The 26262-nt window shown below is 35.1% G+C and overlaps 1 protein-coding gene across 3 annotated transcripts in view; it reads right to left on the reverse strand.

Moving 5' to 3' along the window:
- LOC118190529 (uncharacterized) overlaps window positions 1-26262 on the reverse strand; it is a 110993-nt gene that overhangs the window by 41818 nt on the left and 42913 nt on the right. For all 3 annotated transcript variants that reach the window (XR_004758432.2, XM_035361253.2, XM_035361254.2), the window contains exons 2-4: window positions 18903-19085; window positions 8679-10100; window positions 4232-4608 (exon numbers count right to left, since the gene is read on the reverse strand). Coding sequence is in view for 2 of the 3 variants with exons in the window: in XM_035361253.2 (XP_035217144.2) it covers window positions 4232-4608; window positions 8679-10100; window positions 18903-18972 (1869 nt within the window). In the remaining variant the exon portion in view is untranslated. The remainder of the gene's footprint in view (window positions 1-4231; window positions 4609-8678; window positions 10101-18902; window positions 19086-26262) is intronic.

Below are 26262 nucleotides of genomic sequence, written 5' to 3' on the forward strand. Positions count from 1 at the left end.
AAATGTGAAACACATGCAAACTAAAAACATCTATTACTTTTAATCAAGCATAATAGTACTGGCAATCTATCTCAATCATGCATACAGAAAGCAGCTTTCTAATTTAGTGTTATGTTTTACAAGACATTATTAATAAATGATGTAATATTTTGCATAATTTAGTTACAAATGAAGTTTGGTAGAAATATGTTTATTAATAAAGAAGTAGCATATGTAAAATAAAATGCAATTTTAAAACAAAGTGATTATGAACTTATTTAATCAGTCCAGTTAGTAATTAATAATAATCGCCACAATAACTGCGAATGTGACAATTATTATATTATTAAAGAAGTGCGTCTATAGCTTTTAAATCGCCTTATTTGTTAATGAATAACAGTCATTAAATTTGAAAGTAAAACAAAATGTCTTGCGCTTTGCCGAACGGCAGCACACAAACACTTGGAGATGTGTCACCTGAATGGAGACAGTGTGGAGCCACTGTTCAAAAAAATATTGACTTTGTGAATTAAAATGCATCAAGTTACAAAAAGTATAAAATAATTTAAATCCCAGCATGAACATAAAAGTAAAACATATAAAATATAAAATAATTCAAATCCTAGTAGTGTAATTATTTATGGTAATTACTGGCAAATGAAAGCAAAGTTAGACATCTACGCATAGGTTAGTGCACGAAATAGGGAAATCAGGCGACTAATAATGTGTTACGCAAGGGATGAATATTAGAATCTTGATGTGTAGTGCTGTTTAATGCAGTTTCTGAGAGTGATCAATATTCACTGATTATGACTCAAAGGCATGATTTGAGTGAAGGGGCAAAAGTAGCAGTTACTTGGTAGACTCGGAGAAGAAACAAAAATAAAAGTGGTTGCCCAAAATTTGATTATTTCTGTAAGTGTTATATCAAGATATAGGAACCACTTTTGAGCAGTAAATCAAATAATAAACAACCATGTCATGTGCGGCAAAAACTGCATCCGAAGACAATTTTTTTATCATTGTTGGCTTGAAAAATCGTCACTTGAAATCAGCTATTCTACAGCTGCATGAAAGCTTCACGAAGTTAAATTTTATGTAAAAATACCAACGGTTTGTATTTTACTCGCTTCATCTTCCATAGGGCTTGTTTATTGGAGGTGTCGTCATCATGTTCAATTGAATTAAAAGAAAGAAGAGTTATGTTCTTTACTGGAGCAACTAGATATAGCCTGAACTGCGAATATAGATGCGTTTTGATCTGGAGGGAGAGGGAATATGCAACTTGCTTTCCCTTATTCTTCCATTCCCACGGATCTACTTCATGGTTTGGGTTGGAATCATCAAAAATGGCCTCATCAAGCTGCGTATCTTTCATGATGGTTCTGTAACCACTCGCAGAGATGTGGACGAGATCTTCGAACTGCTTGGTAAACATTCAGGGATACTGTTCGCCAGAGGTTTTGCGGTTATAGCTGAAAACATCGCAGAGAAAACAACGCAAATCGCAAAAACAAAACATTGCAGTTCTAAAATATCATGGTACAAAATATCGTGGTCGAAAATAAAGCGGTTAAAAAAACTTCGCGGTTTAAAAAACATCGTCGTCGAAAATATCGTGGTAAAAAATAAAGTACCTACAAATCATCGCATGACGATAACATCGCATACAAGTAAGTTTCAAATCGCATAGTGACATATTATGTCACTATGCGATTTGAAGGTGACAAATTACCTTCAAATAATTCAATATTATGTCACTGACTTTCGTCTTAACAAATAAACGATCTTCAAAAAATTAATTGCACGCCATACATGGAAATGTTAACGATACTTTAAGAACAAACGGAAACAAAACAATATATTATTTTCATTAAAACAATGTCAGATTAACAAACGTGAAAGAAAATCAGTTGAACAGCAATTAAGCAATTTTTATAGAGGTAACCTCATGCAGTTATTTGTCTTCCTTTTTCTAAGCATTTTTAGACTGTATTTTTCATAAAAATTATCAGTTAAACTTCATAGAAAAGAGCTTAATTTATTAATGAACTTTGTTAATTTACTGTATAAATTTAAAATTCTATTAAGCTTTCTAAGTTGCATTAATTTTCTACTCATCTTCAATTTTTAAATGCTTAAGTTTCCTTCTTACTTTTTCAGCAAAAATTTATTAGTTCGTTCAAATATATGAAATATAGAAGTAAAAGAATCCATCTTTTTTTCTTGCGCTCTGTTATCTTTATACGAGCATGCGTTTACAACTTTCAAAACCCGAAAACGCCCATGTGTGCGATTTTATCCTCATGTGATGATTTGCAGATACCTTTATTTTTTACCACGATATTTTCGACCACGATGTTTTAGAACTGCAATGTTTTCTTCTTGTGTTTTCTCCGCAACGTTTTTGGCAGACACCGGTTTTGCGGGGGATGGCAATGCTCGTCTGCATCAAGCATGTACTTATGAAAGCTATATCAGTTATCAGAATACTAGGTAACAGATAATATCATTCGAATGGATTGCCCAGCTTACTCACCACATTTGAACTTCATTAATCATGTACGGAATGCCTTAAACCGCCGAACTGAAGCCAAATGCCTTTCCCGACACTCTAGAATCTGAAAAGTGCACTTTCAGAAAAGTGGCATGCAGCTGACTGAAAGACGTGATCAACAGTTCATTAAATTCGTTGAAACTAAGATATAAAGTTTGCATTTCTGTATAGAAGCTACCATACAACACAGTAATGAAAGATTGTTGTAAAATAGGGTAGATCAATTATTTGTCATTTTAAAAGTTGTAGAAATTTGACTTTAAATTCAATATTTCGAGATTAAATATAGTTATGCCACGCAAACGGTATAGTGGGTATCGTCGCTAGCTGCCGTGCCGAAGGCACGGATTCGTATCCTGGAGAAAACATGGATGTTTGTAAATGTATAGTGTCAGTGCGGCATGACGACACTAAACATGCGGCGAGCCGAAAGTGCTCTCGTGTGGTTTGGTGGAAGACACTCGGAACCGTCCCCTCTCAGAGTGCTCTCTATCAAAATTGGGGGCGGAATTGAGCTAAATCGCACTGTCATCTGAATGGTGCTCAAGGCTGTTGCCAACTACAGGCGTAAATTTGCGCTCCTTACCACGAGGAATTTTGTGGGCTTGGGCTGACTATAGGTTAGACAAGTAAAGCATTAGCAATAACAACAATTATTAAGCATAGTTTCCTTCACACTTACACCACATACAGTTCAACAACAAAATCGCAAAATTTTTAGAAGCTGCGTAGCAGCATATGTTTTGAATTCTCGACGCAGTGCTAATTGTTGGCATGGCGGTTTTTTTTTTTTTTTCCCAGTTTTTTTTTTTTTTTTTTCCTCAGCTCATCATATTAATGTTCAGAAATCTCCCGCTCCTTGCCACGAGGAATTTTGTGGGCTTGGGCTGGCTACGTCAAACTAGTAAGCATAAGCAACAACAACAACAAATATAGTAATTTGTGTTAAATAGCGTCTTTGCATAAAATGCTTTTTTAATCATTTTTCAATAACTAACAGTTAAGTTTTATTTCTGTCAAAATCTAAATAGTCAAAATCATTTAAAGTTTGATGAGCACTGTAACTTATCAAACAACATTTCTACCCTTTTAAACTAAATAGTGGGACCAAAGAGAATGTCATCTCATATAAGGTTGAGCGAATGAAAACAGAACGTGGACAGCAGGCTTCAAAAATAAGGTAACTGCTGTTGTTCAACTCCTGCAGGTATGAAACACATTATAGCAATTTTCATCAAGTGCGATCGGGATACTATCATTGTCAAGTATTTTAGAATTCCTTTCAAAATTCTTCTGCTACCAAACACGCAAAATGGCTTTCAAACTGGAAAATGCATTAGGAACCTTTCTCACGTACGTAGGATTACTGTTACAAGCAAACCAAGCTTCACTCGAAATGCGTCTTCGCCCATCATCATAGTGCCTTCTTTTGCTAACTACTACAATTGTTGAGCAGTATTTTCTTGTTATTTTAAACTTCATAAACAAATAATTTTTAAAAGGTATATTCAAAATGATTTTATAGTCTTCCATTCTTCTAATGGCTTATTTATCTCAATTTTTTACAACCAAGAAAGCATTAAGCACCATACTGGTATTGAAAACTATTAATAAAGGAAGTAAAGAAACTTTTTTCATGTGCATTGTACTTTTATTATTTCGATCTAGTATTTAAGAATTTAAAAATTATCTCACCGAATTTCTGAATGCAGTAGGTGCCCATTTTGTTAATATAAATCCGCAAATATCCGTGAGCCTTTCCTCATATTCTCCAGAATCGTCCGTCACATAGAATGCGACAGAAACATCAGGTGTCGCTTGGAAAGAGTGGATGGAAGAACTGCATCTTTCCGCATCTAGAATGATTTGGTGGGGATGGATGGGGCGAGTGTAATGCGAAACAGTTTTAGACAAAAATTCTTGGAAGTCCTGGGCCTGCGAACAGAATTCTTCCCAGGTTGTTTCCAGCAGTGTGATTTCAACGCATATAGGGAGACTAGAACAACCAGGATTTGTTATCCTGGGAGGTGGAGCACTTTCTTCTTCAGGAGTTGTTAAGATAGTTGTTGCATCTGAAAGAAGATAAATTTATGTTAACACTATCACTATATACAAATTACAAGGAATCTGTGATGGGCCAAAACTCATCTCAAATTTGCTTACATACACAAGGAAAGGAATAAATTAAAAATAGCGTTAATGGACTCGGTTTAGAATTAAAAAGTTAAGAATTAGAACATTAGAGACTATAGGACTGTGCCTATTTGATAAAGCTTACATTTGCTAGCTCTGTTTTAACTGACATGTTTTTATGACAATTCTTTGCTGTGCTTTCTATTTCTTTTGTCGACCGTTAGTAAAATGCAATTTAGGTTGAATTAAACAGCGACTGAATTTATAGTTAAGACAAAGCCGTGGCAAGTAACCAGTAGATAGTCACTAGCCTACTGCCGGATCTGCGTTAATTAAAGCGTGGTTTTTGTACTTTTTGCGTGGTTTTGTACTTTTTTAGGGCGAGGACTAAACTCCACGCAAAATGGAGCCGAGTTAGACGACGAATAAGTTTTCTGTTGTACACGACGTTGAAAGTAACGTCGGTGAACGTTACTTTCAACGGTTACCCTGAGTGAACGGGCGCATTGACTGCATGGGCGCATTTGTATTTTTCCCAATATGTAACGTGGATATGATCCAGTTCCCCTTAGAAAGCTTTCCATGAAGCCATTCCTAAACTTAGGTAGATAGCCCTCGTGTGCTTTGACGTAATCAAATAAACCAAACCAGTAATAATTTATGATCACTCTGTATTTTTGTGGTATTTTTCTTTGTGTTAATTGTCCTAAAGGTTTTATTCAAAAATCTTTCATAACAAGATTATTCGGATTTTCCACGCTAGGTATTACAAAACAGTCGTTTAAGGCTATCCTGTTCAGAAATCTCTAACTTTGACGAAAAATAATAGGTTACGTAACTATGTGGTAACATCTCTTCAATCAATAAATATTTTTGTTTAAAAACGTTTTTCTTCAGAAAACAAGTATTCGTAAGAACCAGACGCCGCCAAAAAACAACAAATAGGATGTATTTTAAAACTAATGGCAATTATGGGAACTTGATGACTATTTTTCTGATTTTTTTACACACATGCTGCACTTTTGAAAGATTAGAAAGCTAAAAAGAAATGCACCAGACCTGAAAAATACTAATGCACTTACGAGTTTTCATGAGAAATCCACTATAAACTCAGCTTACAGGAATTACAAATACAAAGACTCTAGAAACGATAAAGCCAGCTGAAATGTTATGCTACACTTTCGTATTAATTCTAAACTTAAGTCACGCTCTATCAAGCATGATGAAAATTCTGATTTCCCTGAAGCAATGAAATCGCTTTCCTTTATTTTTGGTTGGGATTACCACTTGCCTCGATAGAATAAACTAATCAAACTCAGATTAATCTGAATCTCCCTCAAATCAGATTCCTTGAAAGTTTCATCGAGTAATCCAGAAAACTACTTCGCTAGAAATAGTAGCAATTTATTTCATGAGCTGGCCATTGAAATTGCTACATTATGAAGGAGGCATGACAGGTATTTACAATATATACTGGGATATGCAAATGAACAGCATTGAGTAACGACATCTACATTGTGTATAAATGGGATTCGTCTGAAAGAAATGCACAGCAGCACCCATATCTGTCATTCGGAAATCACAGTTGAATATTGCATACTTGTGTCAAGGACATGTTATGCTTCCTTTAAGAGGGAAACTCTTACCAGCACGTGTCGGAATTCATCTCTGCAAGATCGTGGCCTGTTGGGACTGTGATTACCATTCCGTAACATTGCTGCTGCTCTTGGTAGGTATATTATGATTAACAGGCGAATATGGAATCGATGGGTCCAGGAGGGTTATGCTGAATGCATGAAGGATCTCAGATGCCCGGGTCACTAAAGCCCGAAAGGAAAGATATGTTGTCCTCTTGGCTTTGCGGGCTCGTACACTCCCGTAACGTACCTTGAATCAGGAACTTGGCTCATGTGCAAAACGAAAAGTGTCTGCATGGACAGTGCTACGATGTCTACAGTACCACTGAACTGTCAGTAAGACGACCACTGTTCCGATTTCCCCTAATGCTGTAGCAGACGACAAGCGCGCCTAAAATGGTGCAACGAATGACTGCACTGAGCACAGAACTGGCACCACGTCGTCGTTTTCAGACGGATCCCGATTCTAAGTAAAGCATTGTGATGGACGTATCTGTGTGTATAGGAATCAAGAACAAAAGTTGTCAGATCATATTCGTCATCGCCTTCGTCAAGCCCAGTAAGGACTTGGCGTGGTGTTATAGGATGATATTGGGTACACATCCTAGGTAACTCTTGTTCGCATAGCCGGTGATGTAAACAGCCGTCGTTATATTGCTGATGTGTTCAGACCCATGGCTGTGCCCAATCTTCGATACCTGCGTGATCACCCTTCACACAAAGGGTGTTCGACGGTTGCCCTGGGCAGCACGCTCTTCTGATCTCATGGATACTCATATGAATTTCCGACAGACTGAAAGGCCACCACTACCCAGCCACCATGATTGATGAACTTTGGCACAGAATTGAAGCCTCATGGAATGAAATACCCATATCTGTCATCCAAAGCTCAGTTCCGACTCGATGCCTGGTTGGTTTTGTTCATTGAGGGCTTTGGAACTAGCTCGTATATGGAAACTAGCTCGTATATACGTTACACATGGAGAAAACCAAGAAAACGCCTATACAGCCAGCCTGGAATCGAAACCAATACGAGATCACCATTGTTCAGCAACTTTAACGCTCGGCTGCTGTGGACCCTCGGCAACGTATGATTTTCAGAGATGTTTTGAGATAACCTCTGCCACGTAATTAACACTCAAGGGCTTCTAGTAATATCATTTTAATAATTTGCATTGCTTAACTGTCATTAATAAAGCTAGTAGCAAGTAATTTACAGGACCATGAATTCTGTCGGAGAGAGTTAGCAATGAAGACGTAAAGGAATTACTTGAGAATCATAAAATTGAAATCTTGAAGTTCAGCATGAAAGAGAAACGAAAGGTACAGCATAAGCATTTTCAATGACAATGTCATCTTTCACTTTAGAAACATTTTGAAATGTTAGTAACATCAAATGATATTGGGTAAATTTTGAGCGAAACAGAGTCCGAGTGAGTCTCAAGCAGAGTGGAACATAGAGATAATGAAAAGATCAAAGAAGATGCCGCCTAAAGGCATTTATCTGATGTTTTTATTAAAAGCTCATTAAAGGTTTTTATTATAGTCATTTTCCCCCTATGCGATTCACTTTCCTTTGTACATGTACATCAAAATAAATTAAGTTTTCGTCTATTTTAACTGTTTAATATTAAGTTTATCTATTTTATTTTAATATTTAATGATTTCCGGGGTTATGAACTTACACGCAAAGTTCTGTTGCAAAGTTTAAGTAAGTAATCACCTGTGGTCCAGGAAAGAATTAATCCATTTCGCATTAATTCCTATTGGAAAAATTAGTTTGGTTTACGAACATTTCGATTGACTAACGGCCTTCAGGAACGAACCTTCGTAAGCCGAGGTTTCACTGCATTTGTTTTTCTTCATAGTGTAGTAATTGTAATAGTCATCACTGTACTTCATGTGATAGAATGTCATAATTATAACAAGAAAATTTTATTTTTCCTAGTGCTGTTGATTCGTGCAGCATAAAATTCATCAAAACATATTCCTATAAAAACTGCAAGTGGCGTCACGTCAGTAAGAATATGTATTTGATTCAATGGAATAAAATTTAATGTACTTTTTAAAGCTGACTCAAAACGTCTTCACTCTGTACAGTTAAAGTGTTCCTGAATACTACAGTTAAAACATTGCTTTAAGATGTAATCCTGTAACAGAACTTTTGAGTAAAATCTGTTTAAAAGGTTAACAGATATTTATTGGAAAATGTTTAAATTCAATTCAGTCTTGAAATACTACGATCTGAGAAATTTATCGAGAACATACACGCAAAATATTCATAAAAAATAAATGTAAAACAAATAAAAATCGGGAGTGTATATTTATTCAAATACAGCAGGACAGACAAAGATCTCAAAAATAGTCTTTACCTTTTATGACAGTTCGGCTGCTGAGATGTGGTTGTAAGATTGGCTCAATTGATACAGCAGTTGTTGTCTTCGTCGAAACGAAAGATGATGCATTTGACATCTTAGAAAATGAAGGTATCGGACTTAGGCTAATATTTTCTGTTTCCTTTGATTTCGAGGATTCACTAAACGATGGAAATAAAGTTGGTGTATACTCTGAAAGTGTTTCCGTACGTTCTTTTTCATCCTTGTCATCAGTAGCTTCAAAGCTGCTCTTGGCATTGTACCATGAAACAGTTGAAAAGATTTCAGGAATTGGACTATAAAAGACGGGAGTTTCTTTAGAAAATGGTGGTGGAAAAGAGGAACTGCTCATTTGAAAAATCTCTCTCTCCCTGGTTACTAAGTCGTAAGGTTGAATTGTCTTCACTTCAGATGACAAAAGGAAAAACTCTGAAGAATTAACAGAAGAGGATAGTGTAGATGATTCTGTAGGCGTAATAGTAGTAGCTGCGAATAATTTTGTAAGAAATGTTGAGCTTAACGTATGCATTTCAGAGTATAAGAGAGATTCTTTCGTAAATTCACTCGTTGGAATAGTAAAACTACTTTTTGGAAACTGCCTTAATGATCTGTCAGTAAAATCTGCAAAAGGCTCATCAAGTTTTATGTGCTTTGATTTTTCACTTTTATTAATGTGAATTTGTATCACAGATTCATCTTTAGTGATGCCCAGGCCTTCTACTAAAATTATATTTTCAGAAGTTTGAGCCGTTGAGCTCTCTGGAGTGTTCGGAGTCACAGTCGCAGCATTTATTGAATTTTCTGTTGGAAATAATTTCACGCTAGATCGCTGGTGAAGAGTTGAATCTGGCCTAAATGATTTAACAATGCTCCATAAAGTTGGGGAAGTTGTTGCGGCGAAACTTGGCGTGGGATAAAACATTTTATCTTGAAGTTTAGAATCCAAATTTGTAGTTTGCACAGACTGCAAAGGTTTGCACTTCTCCCCGATGAAGGAGCAGTTAGATTGATCAGATATTTCAACAATATGTGATGTAGTAGTGGTTAATAAAGTTTCATTACTAACAGGAAGACTTTCTAGAGGCTTATATTGTTCTTTGAAGTTCACTATAGTTGAAGTATCGACTTCTAGACGGTCTTCCAAAGAGCCACCATTTTCGTTTGAAGTTTCGCGATCGACGCTATTTTCAGGACTAGCTTCACTTTTAGTATCTCCAAAGAGCTCCTCAGAATTCGTAAAGTTCGAAATGCGTTCTCGCGAAAACGTTGACTTTTCTTCATCTTTGGAACTTAAGGAAGAATCATCATTTGAACTTTCATTAGCGGAAAGAGTACTCCTTATAGGCAAATTTCCGATAACTACGTTCAGTTTCTTTTCCTCTTCTTCTTCCGCATGGCTGCCGGTTGCCCACTGGGTCTCTGGGGGGAAAAATAAAAGAAATTTAATTAATAACCACATAATACTCCATCGTATAAAATATGACGCTATGGGGACCAACTATAATAAAGATGTAATTTTAATTCTGTAGTTGGCTAACTTATATTGGTAAAATCTTTCATGGTTGTCTGAAGAGGATATCGTGATTTTGGCCACTCGATTAAGTAATGAATCTATTTTAGCTGCTGTACATGTCACAAAAATATCAAGACAACTTCTAACGAGAAGGAAACAGCATTTAATCTGATACAACTCGATTGGGAAAACACTAGCTGTTAATAAAACATCACATTTACTCTGAGTTTTTTAGTTCTTTTGGCTTGAAGTGATTGTAAAAGATAAATATTTCGCCCTTATGAATGGAGTCAGTACTCCTTTTCGAGCATTGAGTTGCCTAGAGCAGATACAGTGGTAAATCAATTTACGTGCTTTGGTGTCGCACCTTTTAACACATTAAGTTTTAAATAATATTAAATGACAAGTTTTTTTAATAGTAAGTTATGAATCGTAATATTTTCCTGGTGTCATGAATGATAATATTTATCTTTGCCCTATGTTCTTATGTAATGGAATTTTCCTTAAATTTTTATTTGGACTGCATTAATAGAAATTTGCAATTTGTTATGGATCCATAGATGTGGGCTAATTTCATAAATTATTACTTAAATTTTTTATACAAATATACCTCTTTTTACTTATGATGTCAACAAAATAGTTCTATATCAATTTTATGAAAGAATTACTTCCTTTTTTAAAATTATTTTCCTGAATGAAACTGATATGGAAGAAAGACTTTGAAAAATACAGTATTCATGTTTGTATCCAGTTTTAATATGTAACTGACTGCCATTTTAAAAATTAAGTACGACACCCTACCTAAGGACAGCATCGGAATCAAAAAAAAAAAAAAAAAAAAAAAAAAAAAAAAAAAAAAAAAAAATGCAAATTTTCACTTTATTTAGTTGAGAAATAGCGATGCATCTAAGAACAATGAATTTTATCTTGAAGATACTGCCCATAACTTTTAGGCTAGACTCATAGCCGCCGCCAACACCTATGCAACTGGTGCGGTTGCACTGGGCGACAGAATTTAGGAAGGGGGCATAATTTTTAGAATTTAGAAAAGTAACGGCCAGCAAAATTTAAGGATGAAAGAATATCTAGAATTTAGAGGAGGCACTGAGTAGCAGAATTCAGAGGCGGCAAAAATTTTAGGGAGAATTTAGGATCCACCGAGATAGCACAAAGCAGCAAAATTCTTATCGCCGGACTTGGCTAGAATAAGCTAAATGTATTCCTATACCGTATCACGCATAGCTTTAAGAATAAAACACAGTTTTTATTAAATCATCTTTGTGAAGTCTTCGTAAAAAGTTTAATTATTCTTCGGAATTTGATTTTTCTCCTTTACAATTATTTTTTTTAAATTATTACAATAATTATTTATAATTATTACAAAATTCAGATAGTATTAATGTTAGATTTTTTTTTCACAAATCCAACAACATATCCCTTGGCCAAATACATTTCTTTCAAAAATTATTTTGAACTCTTTAATCTCTTCTCTTCAAAATACCGATGATTCGAGAACTACTATATAAATATAAAGTAAAATAAGATTTCAAGTATTACCATGTGGTTAATTATTAAAAAAATAGATGACGCAATGCGTGAAAAATGTTCATGTTTATTTTTTATTCAGATCTGAAATGTGTTCCAAACATTAAAGCATATACGAGTTATAATATAAATGTTATACCGGAGTAAAAAACGGAACTGAAACCCTTGCGTTTAGAGAGCAATACTTTATTACTAAGGTGCAGACCCTCTTTTGAGGGCCAATACTCCAGTGATGATTCTTGGAAATCACCTATACAAGTCTTGCACTGATATGTGCATCAAAACTTATCTCTATAAAATAATGTAAAATTTTTGTATCAGTCTTCTTGCACTAAGTGGTAATACTGTATTTAACTCTAAAACAGTAGGCAGTAAATATGCTAAAACTGGGTATAAACATAAATAATACATTTTTCAGAGTGTACATTTACTGAAGGTACCGTGTTTACTGGTGGTATAGTCGTACCACCGTTTTGAAGCGGAAAAATTCGCTAAAAGTGTACAAAATTATGTACTAAATTTCTCCGTTTAATAGTCGTATCAAGAAAGACTTTCACAATGAAAAATTGGCAAAAAGATTAGGACTATGTGACTATTGCGCGAATAAATACGGTATTTTTAGAAATCCCTCTTGCATAACAGTGCACATTTTACGTCATGAAAAGAAGGAAAACGTTTTCAGTTTTATCCTCTAGCATAATCAGACAGGTTCAATATCAGGACATTTTGCAAAGCATGGAGGATATTCAAACTTCAGTTTCAAGTTTTTCAAGTCATACTGTGATGAGTGTTGTAGTATAAACTAACGCATTGTCACCTTGATACACGATACCTGCTTCGAAATACAGTACTTCAAAAACTGGATAGCTTGGTTGTTTAGACTACATCGACATTCTTTGACAGTGACTTCGTAGTCAAGAGCAATTACTGTTCCCACAGACTTCCATGACAATGTGACATAAATCATCACCATGCTTCAATTCCATGCTTCACTTTAGGCAATTAGATCATACCTTACTACTGTCTTCTCCTTCTTTGAGTATTAACTCTTTGAAGTTCCGACAAGTATTTTCGGCAAAAATGAGTAAATTCAGGAGAATACTGAGTTTTGCCTTAATTTCAGAATCGTTGCTTTACTTATTTATTCATTTTGATCCAATTTTTTTTAACATCCTCTCCGATAACATCCTATTCCCCCTCCCTGGAATTACTCCGACTAGATTTCGCTTTTCTAGGTATCCAAACATAGCCCTAGATACCCTGACGCCGAAAACACCTTGTTTATCAGCTAGATAGAGTATCAGTACATCTGATCATTAGCCAGACACCGCATCAGATGTATCGTAGATTAACATATATCATTTATAGAAGGGTAAACAATATATTCTCTTTTGAACTACGAATAGATCTCCTCTTTATCTCGTATAATTCGCAGTGTCTGAAGTCAATACCTCTAACAAGCTGAAAATTCAATGTTTACATTCTGCTATAGTTTACTACTGATAAAACTCGAAATTGTTCGAAGCTCCAAATCATAAAGGCACACGCGGACTTGAAATCTGAAGTGTTATTACGTTCGCAAAATGTTCCATTGTACAATCTTTATATCTCTAAGTATTGTGAAAATTACAAAGACGTATATTTAATAAGTCTGAAGCAGACCACGAAAAGCAATGAAAATTTATTTTCAGTAAAGTGGTATTTAAACTGGTAATAGAACTGATGTCATTGCGTTGTGTTTCCTACGACCGGTATTAAAACTGTACTCTGTCTTGAAAATACCCGTCCTAATCATTTTTACCTCCTTAGGTTCCAAGAATCATTCACTAGCGTGCATTAGCAAATCATTGGCACATCACATCATATAAAACTGGTATAATATACAATGTTTGGAATGAAAAAGTTAACTTAGTAAGCATACGAGATCAAGGGATGCATTTGTAGAAGATTTAATGATGAAAATTGTTTAGTACTACTATTTTCTCTTACAAATAAAGAAGGAAAGTCAATTTCAAGTGATAACTGCATTATCTTTTGTAAGTATTTAAGGAGAGTACGCAGTTTGATATCGCATTAAGGGATTTTGCAGGATTATTTTATGTGAAAGACATAAGTGAAAAGTCATATATTGCCGTTTTTTAAGGTACAGTGGCAACAGAAAGAACTTTAAAAGACCAAAGTATTATCTCTCAGGATTGTAGAATTCCGTTACAAATGCTTAAACAATTGACTATTATAACAAAAATAAAATATGTCGTAGAAAGATCTACTTAAGGAGTTTGTGAGAGGATGGTAAAGGTAAAAAAACTTCTCTGAGAAAATTTCTTGGTAGGACTTTATTATCAGAAGAAGAATTACAAACTGTATTAACAGATGTTAAAGTTACCGTTAATTCTCGGCCAATAATTAATATCTATAACAACCCTTTAAAATCATCTCCTTTACCGATGTCCGATATTCTACTCCTCCTGGGCCCTTTATAGTAGGGAAAAGATTGACATTTCTATTTGATCATGAGGCATATCGAAAATATAGTGAAAACCGATTTACTACCAGAGGCTTCTAAGGTAATTTGTGGGAAGGGGGGACACAGAACTGGAATTCTCACAGCCCTTATGTTTTGTGCGTAGATAAAATATTCCAATCCAACTCAATCCTTGCAATTTTCTCTGAAGAAAGCAATGGAAACACTAATAGTTCTTGAAAAGATAATCAACATATGACAGACTACCAATGGGGCTGAGTGGACAAAACCGTTAAGCATCGGTAACCCGGTTTGGGTTCAAATCCTGGAGAACAGGCTTATTGCCTGGTCATTTCCTTATTTTTTTTCGTATGTAAAATGAATACGTCATTTCCCCTTAAAAATCTTTAACGAAGGCATCCCTTCCTTTAGACTCTCCGGTATTTTGTCGTAGTCAATTAAACAATTTAATAAACGGAGCTCAACATTACGCTTATGTGCTGTGATGTCATCAAATTAATACAGCATTTCTGAGTAAAGACAAAATCTGATAAATGTTGCTTAACTTAATATTTAGTTTCTTTCGTTGGCATATTTAAGTATGATTAGGATTTCATTTAGTACAGTAGACTTCCGATTATCCGCGGGCGAATTATCCGCGCCTGCCGCACAGTTTCTTTTTTTTTTACAAGCGCAAAGCAAAGAAAATAAAAATGTTCATAAAACTGCTCACCCTTGCAGTGCCCGCTCCACCGCCCTCTCTCGTCTTACTGACACGTCCACTTCCTCCCACTCGCAATTGTTAGCTTAAGCCTGATAGTGTTTGCGAACCGATCGGAGTTAATTTCTTATCTTTTATTGTGTTCAGTGCTTGTGCTTTTTGGTTTTGTGTTTTTCGTTACCGAATTAAAATGTCAGGAAAACGAAAGAAGGTTGTGTTGACGATTGCGCAAAAACTAGAATTAATTTCCAAAGTAGCAAACGGCGCTACAAGGCAGCAGATGGAATTGGATTATGGAATATCGGAAACAACAGTGCGTGACATTCTAAAGCAAAAAGACAAACTGGTGAACTTTGCATCAATGTCGAACAGTACTTCCGCAATAAAAACGCGAAAAACTATGAAGGGTTCTACCTTTGATGAGCTAGACACGGCATTGACAGAGTGGTTAGCTCAAGTTCAAAAAGAGGGTACTCTTGTAAATGGTCCTATCATTGCGTCGAAGGCTAAAACCTTTTTTGAGTTGTTAGGCCTGAAAGGTAATTTTGATGCGTCTTCTGGCTGGTTGACTCGTTTTAAGCAGCGACATGGAATTCGAGAAATTGGACTTCATGGGAGAAACTTAGTGGTGACAAACAAGCAGCTGACGATTTCCACCGTGAAATTGAAGAATTTGTTTTAAAAGAAGAGCTATCTTTTGAACAAATTTACAATGCCGACGAATCAGGACTTTTGTGGAAATGTCTTCACTTTAGCATTTGAAAGTGAAAGTAAAGAGGCGGGTCATAAAAACAGCAAGGAAAGGATCACTACTAGGTCTTGCAGTAACGCTACCGGTGGACATACACTTAGACTTGTTGTCATTGGAAAGTCAAAAAAACCCGAGATCTTTCAAAGGCACAAGGATAGAAGATTTGCCCGTTGATTACTTTAACCAAAAAAAGGATGGATGAACCGAAACATTTTTCAAGAGTGGTTCGAAAAAATCTTTGCTCTTCAAGTGCGTAAACATCCTAAATCGAAAAACCTGCTTGAAAAAGCTGTGCTATTTATCAAAAACGCATCTTCTCACCCAGCAACAAGCGTGCTAAAGTTTTCTGATGGACAAATTTTTGCAAAGTTTCTCCTTCGAAACGTTACTGCGTTAATCCAACCCATGGACCAAGGAGTCATTGCCACAATGAAGAGAACATACCAAACCAAGCTGCTAATGACCAAAATTGAAGAAGGTTATGATCTGAAAGAGTTTTGGAAACACTGCACAATCTTTCCAGCATCTACGGTATTGCATCTGCATGGGACTCAGTGAAACCGTCAACCCTCATAAAATCATGGAGAAAACTCGTGCTTAATGTTGAAGCCAACAACAACCTAACCCCTTTAAGGTGTGAAGAAGAGAATGAAGATGTAGACACACCCACGGCAACTCTTACCAATATGGTGAAAACAGTTCCGGGTGGTGAGAACGTCGATGCTGGAAACATTAACGAGTTGTTGGAGTGTGACATCAACGTACCTGGCTTCGAACGCTTGACAGATGACGAAACTGGGAAGAAAGAAAGGGAAGAGACCGAGAATGAAGGACAGCGAAGTGAAGGCGAAGAAGAGCTCATTGTGCAGATGCGGAAGACTTACGAAGGGGCTTTGCAACAAGTCGACGGGCTGCTGAGCTATTTGGAAAAACAAGACGACGCGGAGTTGGCCGAGAAAAATTATACTGCGAAAAATGCAATCTCGGATCAAGAGAAAATGCTTCCAAAGCAAGAAGCAAACACAAATGACTAATTTCTTTAAAAAGGTGTAGTTTTACAGTTATGCTTTTGTAATTACATAATATATTACAGTATTAAAACAGTACATACGTATTAATTTTTCTGTGTATCCTTGACGCCTCTCGTAAGCATACAAAGCACTTTTCTGTTTTCATTAACAAAATGCATTTTAGGTTAGTTTTGAGTGATATACTAAAATATTAAGCGTTATTTAAACATTTCCTGCTGTTTATTTTACGTTTTATTGTACATAAAACGATTTTTTAAAGTTGGAATGACTGTTTTCTCTTTTGCTATACCCGTTTTTAGCTTTTTTAGGATTATCCGCGATTTTTGTTATCCGCTGCGGCCGCGCCACCCAATTCCGCGGATAATCGGGAGTGTACTGTACATTCAAGTAAGATAAAATAATGAATAATGAGGACATTAGAGTTAAAACATCAAAAACTCAAACATATGACTTAAATACGACACATGAGAAAGGAATAATATATTAAATGAAAAGAAATTTTTAAACGGAAATAATTTAAAGAAATAATTAAAATTTGACATTATACGTTCACCAAACTATATTCATAACAGAATTCAGTTTGGTACTATTCGGTTTTGAGAGCCGTAAAAAATCGCCAGACTATTGTTGATGCCAGTGCTGCCAAAAATAACGCAAGAAAGGAAGTATGACAGTAAATAACTATCTAAGATTGACGTTTTAATTTAGATAAAAGTTTAATTTCATATAATACTTTTTTATTATTATAATTTATATAAAAAAGGCTAAACATGACTGAATGGAAGCATAAGAGTAAATAACTATTTCAGATCATTATTATAATTTATATAAAAATTGCTAAACATAACTGAATGGATGCCTGCATCGCTATTTCGCTACCGAGTTATCGCTAAAGCATAGTTTCATCTCGTTGATTGTTCGAACATAATTTTCTATAATGAATGATGCCTTTTCTTTGAAAATATTCTCGGTAAAGTGCAGAATCGCTCATTTATTTGTTTGCCGCTTTTTACAAGGGTAAAAACAATTGGATTTTTGTCAATTTTCTTTTACTTTTTAAGTGAAAATAGGTCGATGTGTACATAGATAAAGTCAAGGGTGTGCGCAGTGCCATTTTTGTGCAATTCTAGGATTTTTTTTTTTAAGTGAAAATAGGTCGATGTGCACATGGATACCGAGTATGTGCAATTCTTAAAAACGCGTCAAGCAGTGGGTGATTCTGCACTTTGCGCTAAATTCTATTGCAGACCTTTCGTCATGGGCAATTTCCAAATTGTTAAATCCATAGGATATCAAAAAAGGATTTAAAGATTAAACTATTATTTCAATGGCGTCTTGAGAAATATAGAACTGTATAAACTTACGCAATCTGAAATCGGCGCGTAAACTAGATTTGGCGTGCTGTTAAATGGGCGCGTTTGCTAGATTTGGCGCTTTTGCGCATACATTTTCGCAATTTTTTTACGGTTCTGAAAACGGAATAGTACCTTCAATTTAAAATAAATGAGAAGTTCCTCTGAAAAATATTGCATTTGTATCATAATTAATTGGTTATTTTATGTTTCTAAACTTTTCTGTCACTTCTCCCTTTCCGTTTTCCTGTCAGAATATAAAATTTAGCTTGCGCGTATTTAAGTGAGGGTTTGAGATTGCTTTGGTCAGAGCGTGTTCCGGCTGTTGAAATCCACGTTACTAGTTGATATAACAACACTCCTCTCCCCGGCGTTGCTTTAATCTTGCAAATAGTGCTGTCACGCCAGTGCAGGTTAGAGCCAACGGGCTAGCCTTTGGCTAACTTAAGATGTAATTCAGTTTAAATCTGAATCCTCATTTTTGAGTTCACGCTGGTTTTATAAGCACCAAAAGTGCCATCTGTGAAACTTATTTGAGTTTTTAACAAAGCAAGTCCTTGACATCCTTCTTACGTTTCTGTTTGCTTCACTAAATATAGCGATAAGTCGCTTAGTTCCATTTAGAGTGTTGGCTTAGTGTATATTGTCAAAACGACTAACACTCTACAAATTCATAAATGAGAATCCGAAAGAAATCACTTATATGATGCAACTCCCAGTCATTTAGAGACCTATGACTTCTAACCTTTAATTATAAATTTAATAAAAAAAATTAACACCTACCAGTCTCTAGTCGACTGAAATAAAACAATCTATCGTACAAAATTACTTAATCACAACGTACCTGTTTTTGTTCTCCAGACAAAAGCTGCAAGCAGTAACAAGATGCTCGATATTCTGAAAGCGGCTATCATGCCGTCGTTGTAATAGTTGATACTTTAGGCGACATCATTTTTGATGTCAACTGCGAGCAACTAAATTTAGCTTGGAAGGAACGAGCTTATCCAGACAGTTTGTGGAAACATACCTGCAAAATGAAAAAATATTCTATGATTTTTCATTGAATCAAAAATTTAAGTCTAATAGTTAAAAAAGTAAGGATGTAAAAATGAAAGTGAGACCAAGTTGGATATTAGGTAATATCGCTAAGTTCACGAGCAAAAATCACATAAGAAAATATTTTCAGGCCTTTCGTTTGCATTTAGTCGCGGAAAGAATAAGACCTCTGAATACTAGTAGTTAGTCCCCGGATAATGTTGTTGTCCTAATATTGTATTGCTTTTATGCGTTCCGGGGCCCACCAGCGGCCGAGCGGTAAAGACGCTGAACACTGGTAGTTCGGTCTGAGGTTCGAATCCCGCGAACGGGCTGGCTGAATGGGTGTTTTCGTGGTTTTCCCCCATGTGTAACGTGTATACGAGCCAGTTTCCCTTAAAAAGTCCTCCACGAAGGCATACCTCCCTTAAGGCAGATAGCCCTTGAATGCTTTGCCGTAATTTAATAAACCAAACCTTATGTGTTCCGGTTTCATTTCCTTGCAAGTTGGATACTGTATGAGATTTTCCTCTTCCGCAATGTGAATCGTCATCACCAGGCCCCCTCCTCTTCCGAGTGACATCATTAATGAAGAAATTAGCAGACATAATATTTTATGTTTTTATCCCTTGGTCAGCCTAAGATTTGTAGATGTTAGATTTACATTTACTAAAAATTTTAAAATATTTAAATTTTTGCGTAGGTAACTCCAAATTGTTCCCTTAAAACTTTTGCACGAAGGCATTCTTTAAGAAAAACTACCCAAGAATGGAAAAAATGCATCCCCTCCCCCCTCCCAAAAAAAAAACAGATTTTATCTGCGAAAGACTAGTTCATATTATTCTCGGAAAAAATTTCAATTATATCAAAATATTAAGAAATGCACTCTTTCTGTGCATTAAATTTCAGCTCCTCTTTAAAGTCAGCCCGTTCACCGGCATTTGAATCCGGATCAAACTACCAGTATTCAGCAGTTTCAGAGCTGAATGAACCTAACTTACGTCTTTGTTTGCTTAACTAAATATAGTGATAAGTCGCTTAGTTCTGTTAGTTATCTTGGCTTAGTCCGCTTAGTTAGATTGGCTTAGAGTATGTTATCAAAACGAGTGACACTAACCCTGGTGAGTCCATAAATTCATAAGAATTAGACTCATATAACGCTGAAAAAAAATTTTTTTGATTGATCCTAGATTGCAATTTAGCATTAATTTTATTACATTAATGACAGAAATATTTTCACAGTGGATAATATAAAATCATTGTCATGTATTTTCATGAACTTTGATGGAAACTGATGTTAAGATAATGACATATGAATTAATACATAACATTTAACAATAGATAATAGCTGCTAAAGAAATTAATGAAATTTGTGATTACATATGTTAACGTAAAACATGACAGCTAATAACAGACTTTAGGGAACGTAATATGCAGTTACATTTGTTTACATACGAATTAACGCCTAATATGATAACTGGCAATAAATAAGACAGAACTTAATAAAATCTTTTATTTTTATACTTTTACATCGAAAATATGTGGAAGAATTTTATACGAGTTTATAAAGGTGATACATATTATACATCACTAGATCTAAAAGCGATTTTGGAAACCTTCAACGTGTTACATCTTTAATCTTTTGTATCGTGTGACTGTTCATATATGATTCATAGAAATGTGATTCTGCTGAGATTAATAGTTTTTGGCAGAAATGAAAAGTTAAATGTACATTATAATTTTATACGAAATATCGATGAAAGTGACCTTCTTTTTCAATCAGTAGAATTTGTAAGGGAATCGTATTACGAAAATTATGGTTTAGATAATGTGATACTCGCAAAGAAATCGAGGACTATTTGCGCCTAAGGAGAGGGAGCTTACGTGAAGGATTTTCTTAGGGAAACTGGCTCGTATACTTGTAGAAAGCCACGAAAACACCCATGCAGCCAGCCCGTTCGCCGGGACTCGGAACTCCGAACCGAACTATCAGCTTTCAGCGATTTATCGTTAAGGCCGCTGGTGCGTTTTGCTAAATTTATGAAACGAAGAAAATGAAAATTATATTTGAAATAATAAAACAAACAAACGTCTCAGAACAACGAATATGATATTATGATGAAAAATATATATGGTGAAAGTTATGATCTTGGTCATTCTAGTAATTTTATATTAAAACTAATTTTGAAAATGTCTACAAACTTTTGTTTCAAAAAAGTAATAAATAATTATCACATACCTGTAACTGAAACGAAGTCATGCTAAAATTATCTGTAATAAATTCAGCCGCAGTTTTTATGAATAAAAATATGTACTGTTTTGAATATTTATGATTAATTTTAATAAGAAATAAACATTTAGTGTTACAACTGCTATGGATCTTTTAAACAAATGTATCTTTTTTTGCTCCATGTAAGTTGCGGAAAAAAAAATTGCAATATGTATCTTTTTTTACTGTAAATTAAATCAATTAAATACATTACAAAGATATAAATAATTCAGACGGACAAAATTACTTCTACATCAGTCAGTTTGTTAAACAATGTATTGCTTTAATTTGAAAACTAAACTAAAACCCTTACGCCCGAAGGAATGACAACACTTTCCGAAACTGGAAAATTTTCCAAGTAGCCTAGAACATATAGCGTGAAGAACGATACTTTTCAAAAGTGGAAATTTATCAGACCACATAGATGACTAACGGTATGATTTGAAAAACTGAATAAATTATAGATATTTTAAACGTCTACAGAATAATACTATTTTTTTTATTCAACAGTTCAATTTTTAACACCTGAATCAAATTAAATTCGAGGGAGAAATTGAATTTGAAATCACTGTTTCATATTTTCTCAAATAAAACTAAAAAATCACAAAGCACGTCATGTAAAGAGAAAATTCGAACAACTTCCAGATATTATGATGTACCATATGGAAATGAGAGGAAAAGAAAAGAAATTTAACGAGCGGGAAACCAAAGCGAATTCTATCATTCAGTAGGCACACGTGAGTAAAACTTGATTGCTTTTAGAAAGGAAAACAGGAGATTAAGGTAAACAAGGCGAGATTGTACGGAGGAAAAAAAAAAGAGAGAGAGAGAGAGAGAGAGAGAAGGAAGAGGCAAACTGGTTTAATGTAAGTTAGAACAGGAAATCGCACATGAGGGTGCAAAGACCAGTCAAGAACGTGATTGAACGTGGAACATAAAAATGTATTATACTCACAAATAAAAAAAGGGGGGACACTTTTAAAGCCACGAGAAAACTGTTATAAACGCTAATTTTAAAACAGATATCTGAAAGAAAGGAGTACACAAGGAAAAGAAAACTTCAATTTCCCCCCCCCCTTTGATTTTATTCAGCTGCTGGAAAACTTTCGAATACCAATAGCACAATTGTAAATAAATTCCAGCTAGATTTTCCAAAATAAGCAATTCTTTGATATTTCATGTGGCCTGGATAAATTTTCGGAATGACTATTTCATCAGTCGCGATGAGGCATTCTTAAAATAATGCACATAATTATATCTTTGTCAAATATAAGTCCAAAATGCAAAGAGTTTTCTGTTTGCTGACTATAATTAAGGCAATGCGCACGAAGGTTTGCGGTTTGTTGGCATGGTGTTAGGGCAGCTGGCTGCCATAACCTTGCGCATGGATTCGAATCACAGAGAAGGCCTGGATGTTTGTAAATGCCTAGTATTCTTGCAGCGTGAGATAACTTAAAACACTGTCGGGCCGAAAGTTTCCTCCAGAAGCTGATGGTAGAAAAAGAACAGGAAATACTTGGACCTGTCCCAGAATTGGAGTGGAGCTGGAAATTCTCCACCGGAATTAGGGCGGAGCTGGGCAAACTCATACTGTCACTTCATAAGGTATTACTCCCGCCTTCTTAGCATGCCTTCGTAGTGTAGTGGCCTGCACGCTGGGCGCGTACTCCAGAGGTCCGTGGTGCGATTCTCGGTGAGGGAGTGCCTCATTTTTCATCACTCCTGCTTCCAATTAACCTAATGTCTCTACACTGGTGCCCGGACTAAAAGAGTGGTAGATCATGATTCTCCACACCCAGAATTTGGCGATTCGGTACCCTAAAAATCCCAGTCACCCTTTAAAAGGGGAAGTATATAAGGTATTTCTCCCGCCTTCTTAGCATGCCTTCGTAGTGTAGTGGTCAGCATGCTGTTCCAGTTTTAAAGCGTAGTTAAAGCATTTTTTTATCGCTCTCATCTTTAACGCATTTAAAATTTTCATAAATCATACTTTCCAACAACGCAGTGCATAACATCAACCTGAATCGTACTCGCGTAATTTTGCCCAAAATTGAAACAGTTATGGATTTATGTGCAGTGGTGTATTTTATACCTTCGCTAGATATGGCGTAAACATATTTAACATCCGTGTTTATAATTGTTTATTATAGATGTTTTTTGTAAATATACTTTTCTCTTTTAATACAGTCTATTCTGAAAATTTATGTTTAAAGGTATGTAACTTGAAATTTCATGAATATGAAAAATCAAAATTTAGCTTTTCTTGTTTAATATTTGAATTCAATTCCCTATTACATGTTTTTCAAGTTAATAACCGCTAAACATACAGTTCATTAAGAAAATCAATATTCACTTTTTATTGTAGCGTTGATTTTTTACCCAATGTAGTGTTATATAATTGTAATCTGGATCTAAAGTACAATATTACTTAAGCTTGAACGAGAAAAGTTTTTTTTTTTTTTTTTTTTTTTTTTTTTTTAAATTGCAAACAACACAAGTTTACTTTGTCGAGTTTATTACAAAAATATAAGATCGGCAATAACCATATCTACTGAAAAGAAAAGATTCAATTACTGAATTATTATATAAGGTATTTCTCCCACCTTATTCAGCGCCTTACTGAGCATGCCTTCGTAACGTGGCGGTCTGCACGCTGGACGCGTATTCCAGAGGTCCGTGGTTCGGTTCCCGGCCTAGTATTCTTGCAGCGTGAAGGTGTTTGCTCATTCTTCACGACTCCTGCTTTCAAAAAAAATACCTAACGTCTCTACAATTTATATTATGGGAAAAACTTCGAGGGCTATCTGCCCAAGGGCAGGGATGCCTTTATGGAAAACATTTCACGAAAAGCTGCCTCATAATCACATTACACTTGGAGAAATCTAAGGAAACCGTGCACCGGGATCTCTGCTCGGTTCGAATTCAGCGGTTTTACAGATCTTGGAAAAATAGAGTGCTGACCTATAAGCAAGATAAATAGGATCCATCATAATATAAATTATTATTAAATTTCTGAATAATCTAGGTTCTGTATTATTCGAGAAAATCCAATAAGTATAACAAATTTTAAGACCTTATTTAACGCTGTTCCTATTAATTCTGATTCGATATAAGGTGATTTTCCGAATCCTGAAAAGCTCGTAATTTATGATGTTTGGTTGTATAATATATACGCTTTAACTTGAAGCCAAGAAATGTAAGCCTCTACCAATGGTCGAGTGGTTAAGATCGATAAATACTGTTTTTATTCGACCTGGGTTCGGACCTGGGTAGATAGTATTCACGCACCTTGCCATATTATAAAAACTGTAATCTAAAAATACTAAATTTTCACTATTTTATTCGAATATACGTGATTCATTCTTATCAATAGTAGGAAAAACCGTTCAAAGTAGCAAATGATTTCTTTATACTGATGAATGAAAAATTCAAGCTATCAAATTAGATATGTCAATTTTTATTTGAAAATTCGTGCCATTGTACTTGAGCGAGAGCCTTACTATAGAGGCTGTTTGCACATTCTTCAGACGATTTTTATTGTATTTACAGAAATACTTTATGTAAAATGTTTGTGTTTTAAATGTTCTATTTGCTAACTCTTATTCTTTACTATCTTTCCACACCGTAATTTCTCAGACAATAAAGCGTTTTGTAGAACCGTAAGAGGTATATTATCCCATTCCTCTTGAACAGCTTTCCAAAGTCCAAAGAGAGTTGTAAGTCGACGTTTGGACAATCCGCTTTTTAAACGTCTAAAAGCGCAAAAATCTGTAGGTTACATCAGGATAACAGGAGATTTAGTAGAGATATGAATGAAGAATATGCCCTTGATACATTCCTTGTTCCATTTTTTTCCAGGAAATGAACAGTGCATTTTGAGGTGTGACGGCTTGCTTCCTCTTGATGCAGTTTTACTGATTGATGGCATTGTGGTTAAAGAGAATTTCATATTTGAAAATAAGATATAAAATATGTTCCTGATAATATGGTGAAATTAATTTTAACATTTTTCTCCACTCTCTTTATTTTAATTTGCCATTATATGAAAAGCCAATTATAAATTGGAACAATCATAAATCCCTTTTAAAACCTTTCTTCAGATTCTTTAAACCATGTTTTGAGACTTTTTTCTCTTTTTGTTGAAAATAAATGGATTTATTTTATTGCAGTCATTTTAAATACACCTGAGATTCATCTATGGTAACAATATTTTTCCATTTTTGTCTGGATAAATGTTTCTCATAAAAAATTCTGCAACTCGCTCCGAGTCGGTGATAAATCGCAGAGAAAGACGACACTCATTGTGTTTTTTAGCCTTTTTAAGCTTTAAATCAGTAATAATCACTTTGTTGACTGTTGACACTGAAAATTATAATGATTTCGCAACTGTCCTTTGACTTGGAAGAGTTTCTTTTAACATTAAAGATCTTACCTTAGGATAAAAATATTTAACATTTCACACATTCCGTTTTTTCTTGGTTACGTATTTCGAACAGTTTTTTCCTTGAAGCCAAACTCTGACATTCTTTTCTTTTCTTGCGGACAAGTTCACCTATCATAGCTTTAGATATCGAAAAACTACGGCTTTCAGGATGTTTTTTAATAATTAGATACGAATAATTGTTTTCACAAAGAGCACAGAAATAGCCTTCCATTCATTGCTTCTTTTAAACCGCCATTTTGCATGAAAAACTCTCAAGTAGCATACGATAATTTATACTTTCAAAAATAGTGGTGTGGTGTATTTAATTATGGCAAAGCACACTAGGGCTATCTGCCTAAGAGGAGGGATGCCTTTAGTGGAGGACTTTCTAAGGGAAACTGGCTCGTATACACGTTACACATGGGGAAAACCACGAAAACACCCATGCAGCCAGCCCGTTCGCGGGATTCGAACCTC

Source organism: Stegodyphus dumicola, chromosome 2 (genome assembly GCF_044657685.1).
Source record: "Stegodyphus dumicola isolate Sdum_Otavi_A_Nest chromosome 2, ASM4465768v1".
NCBI classification, from domain to species: domain Eukaryota; kingdom Metazoa; phylum Arthropoda; class Arachnida; order Araneae; family Eresidae; genus Stegodyphus; species Stegodyphus dumicola.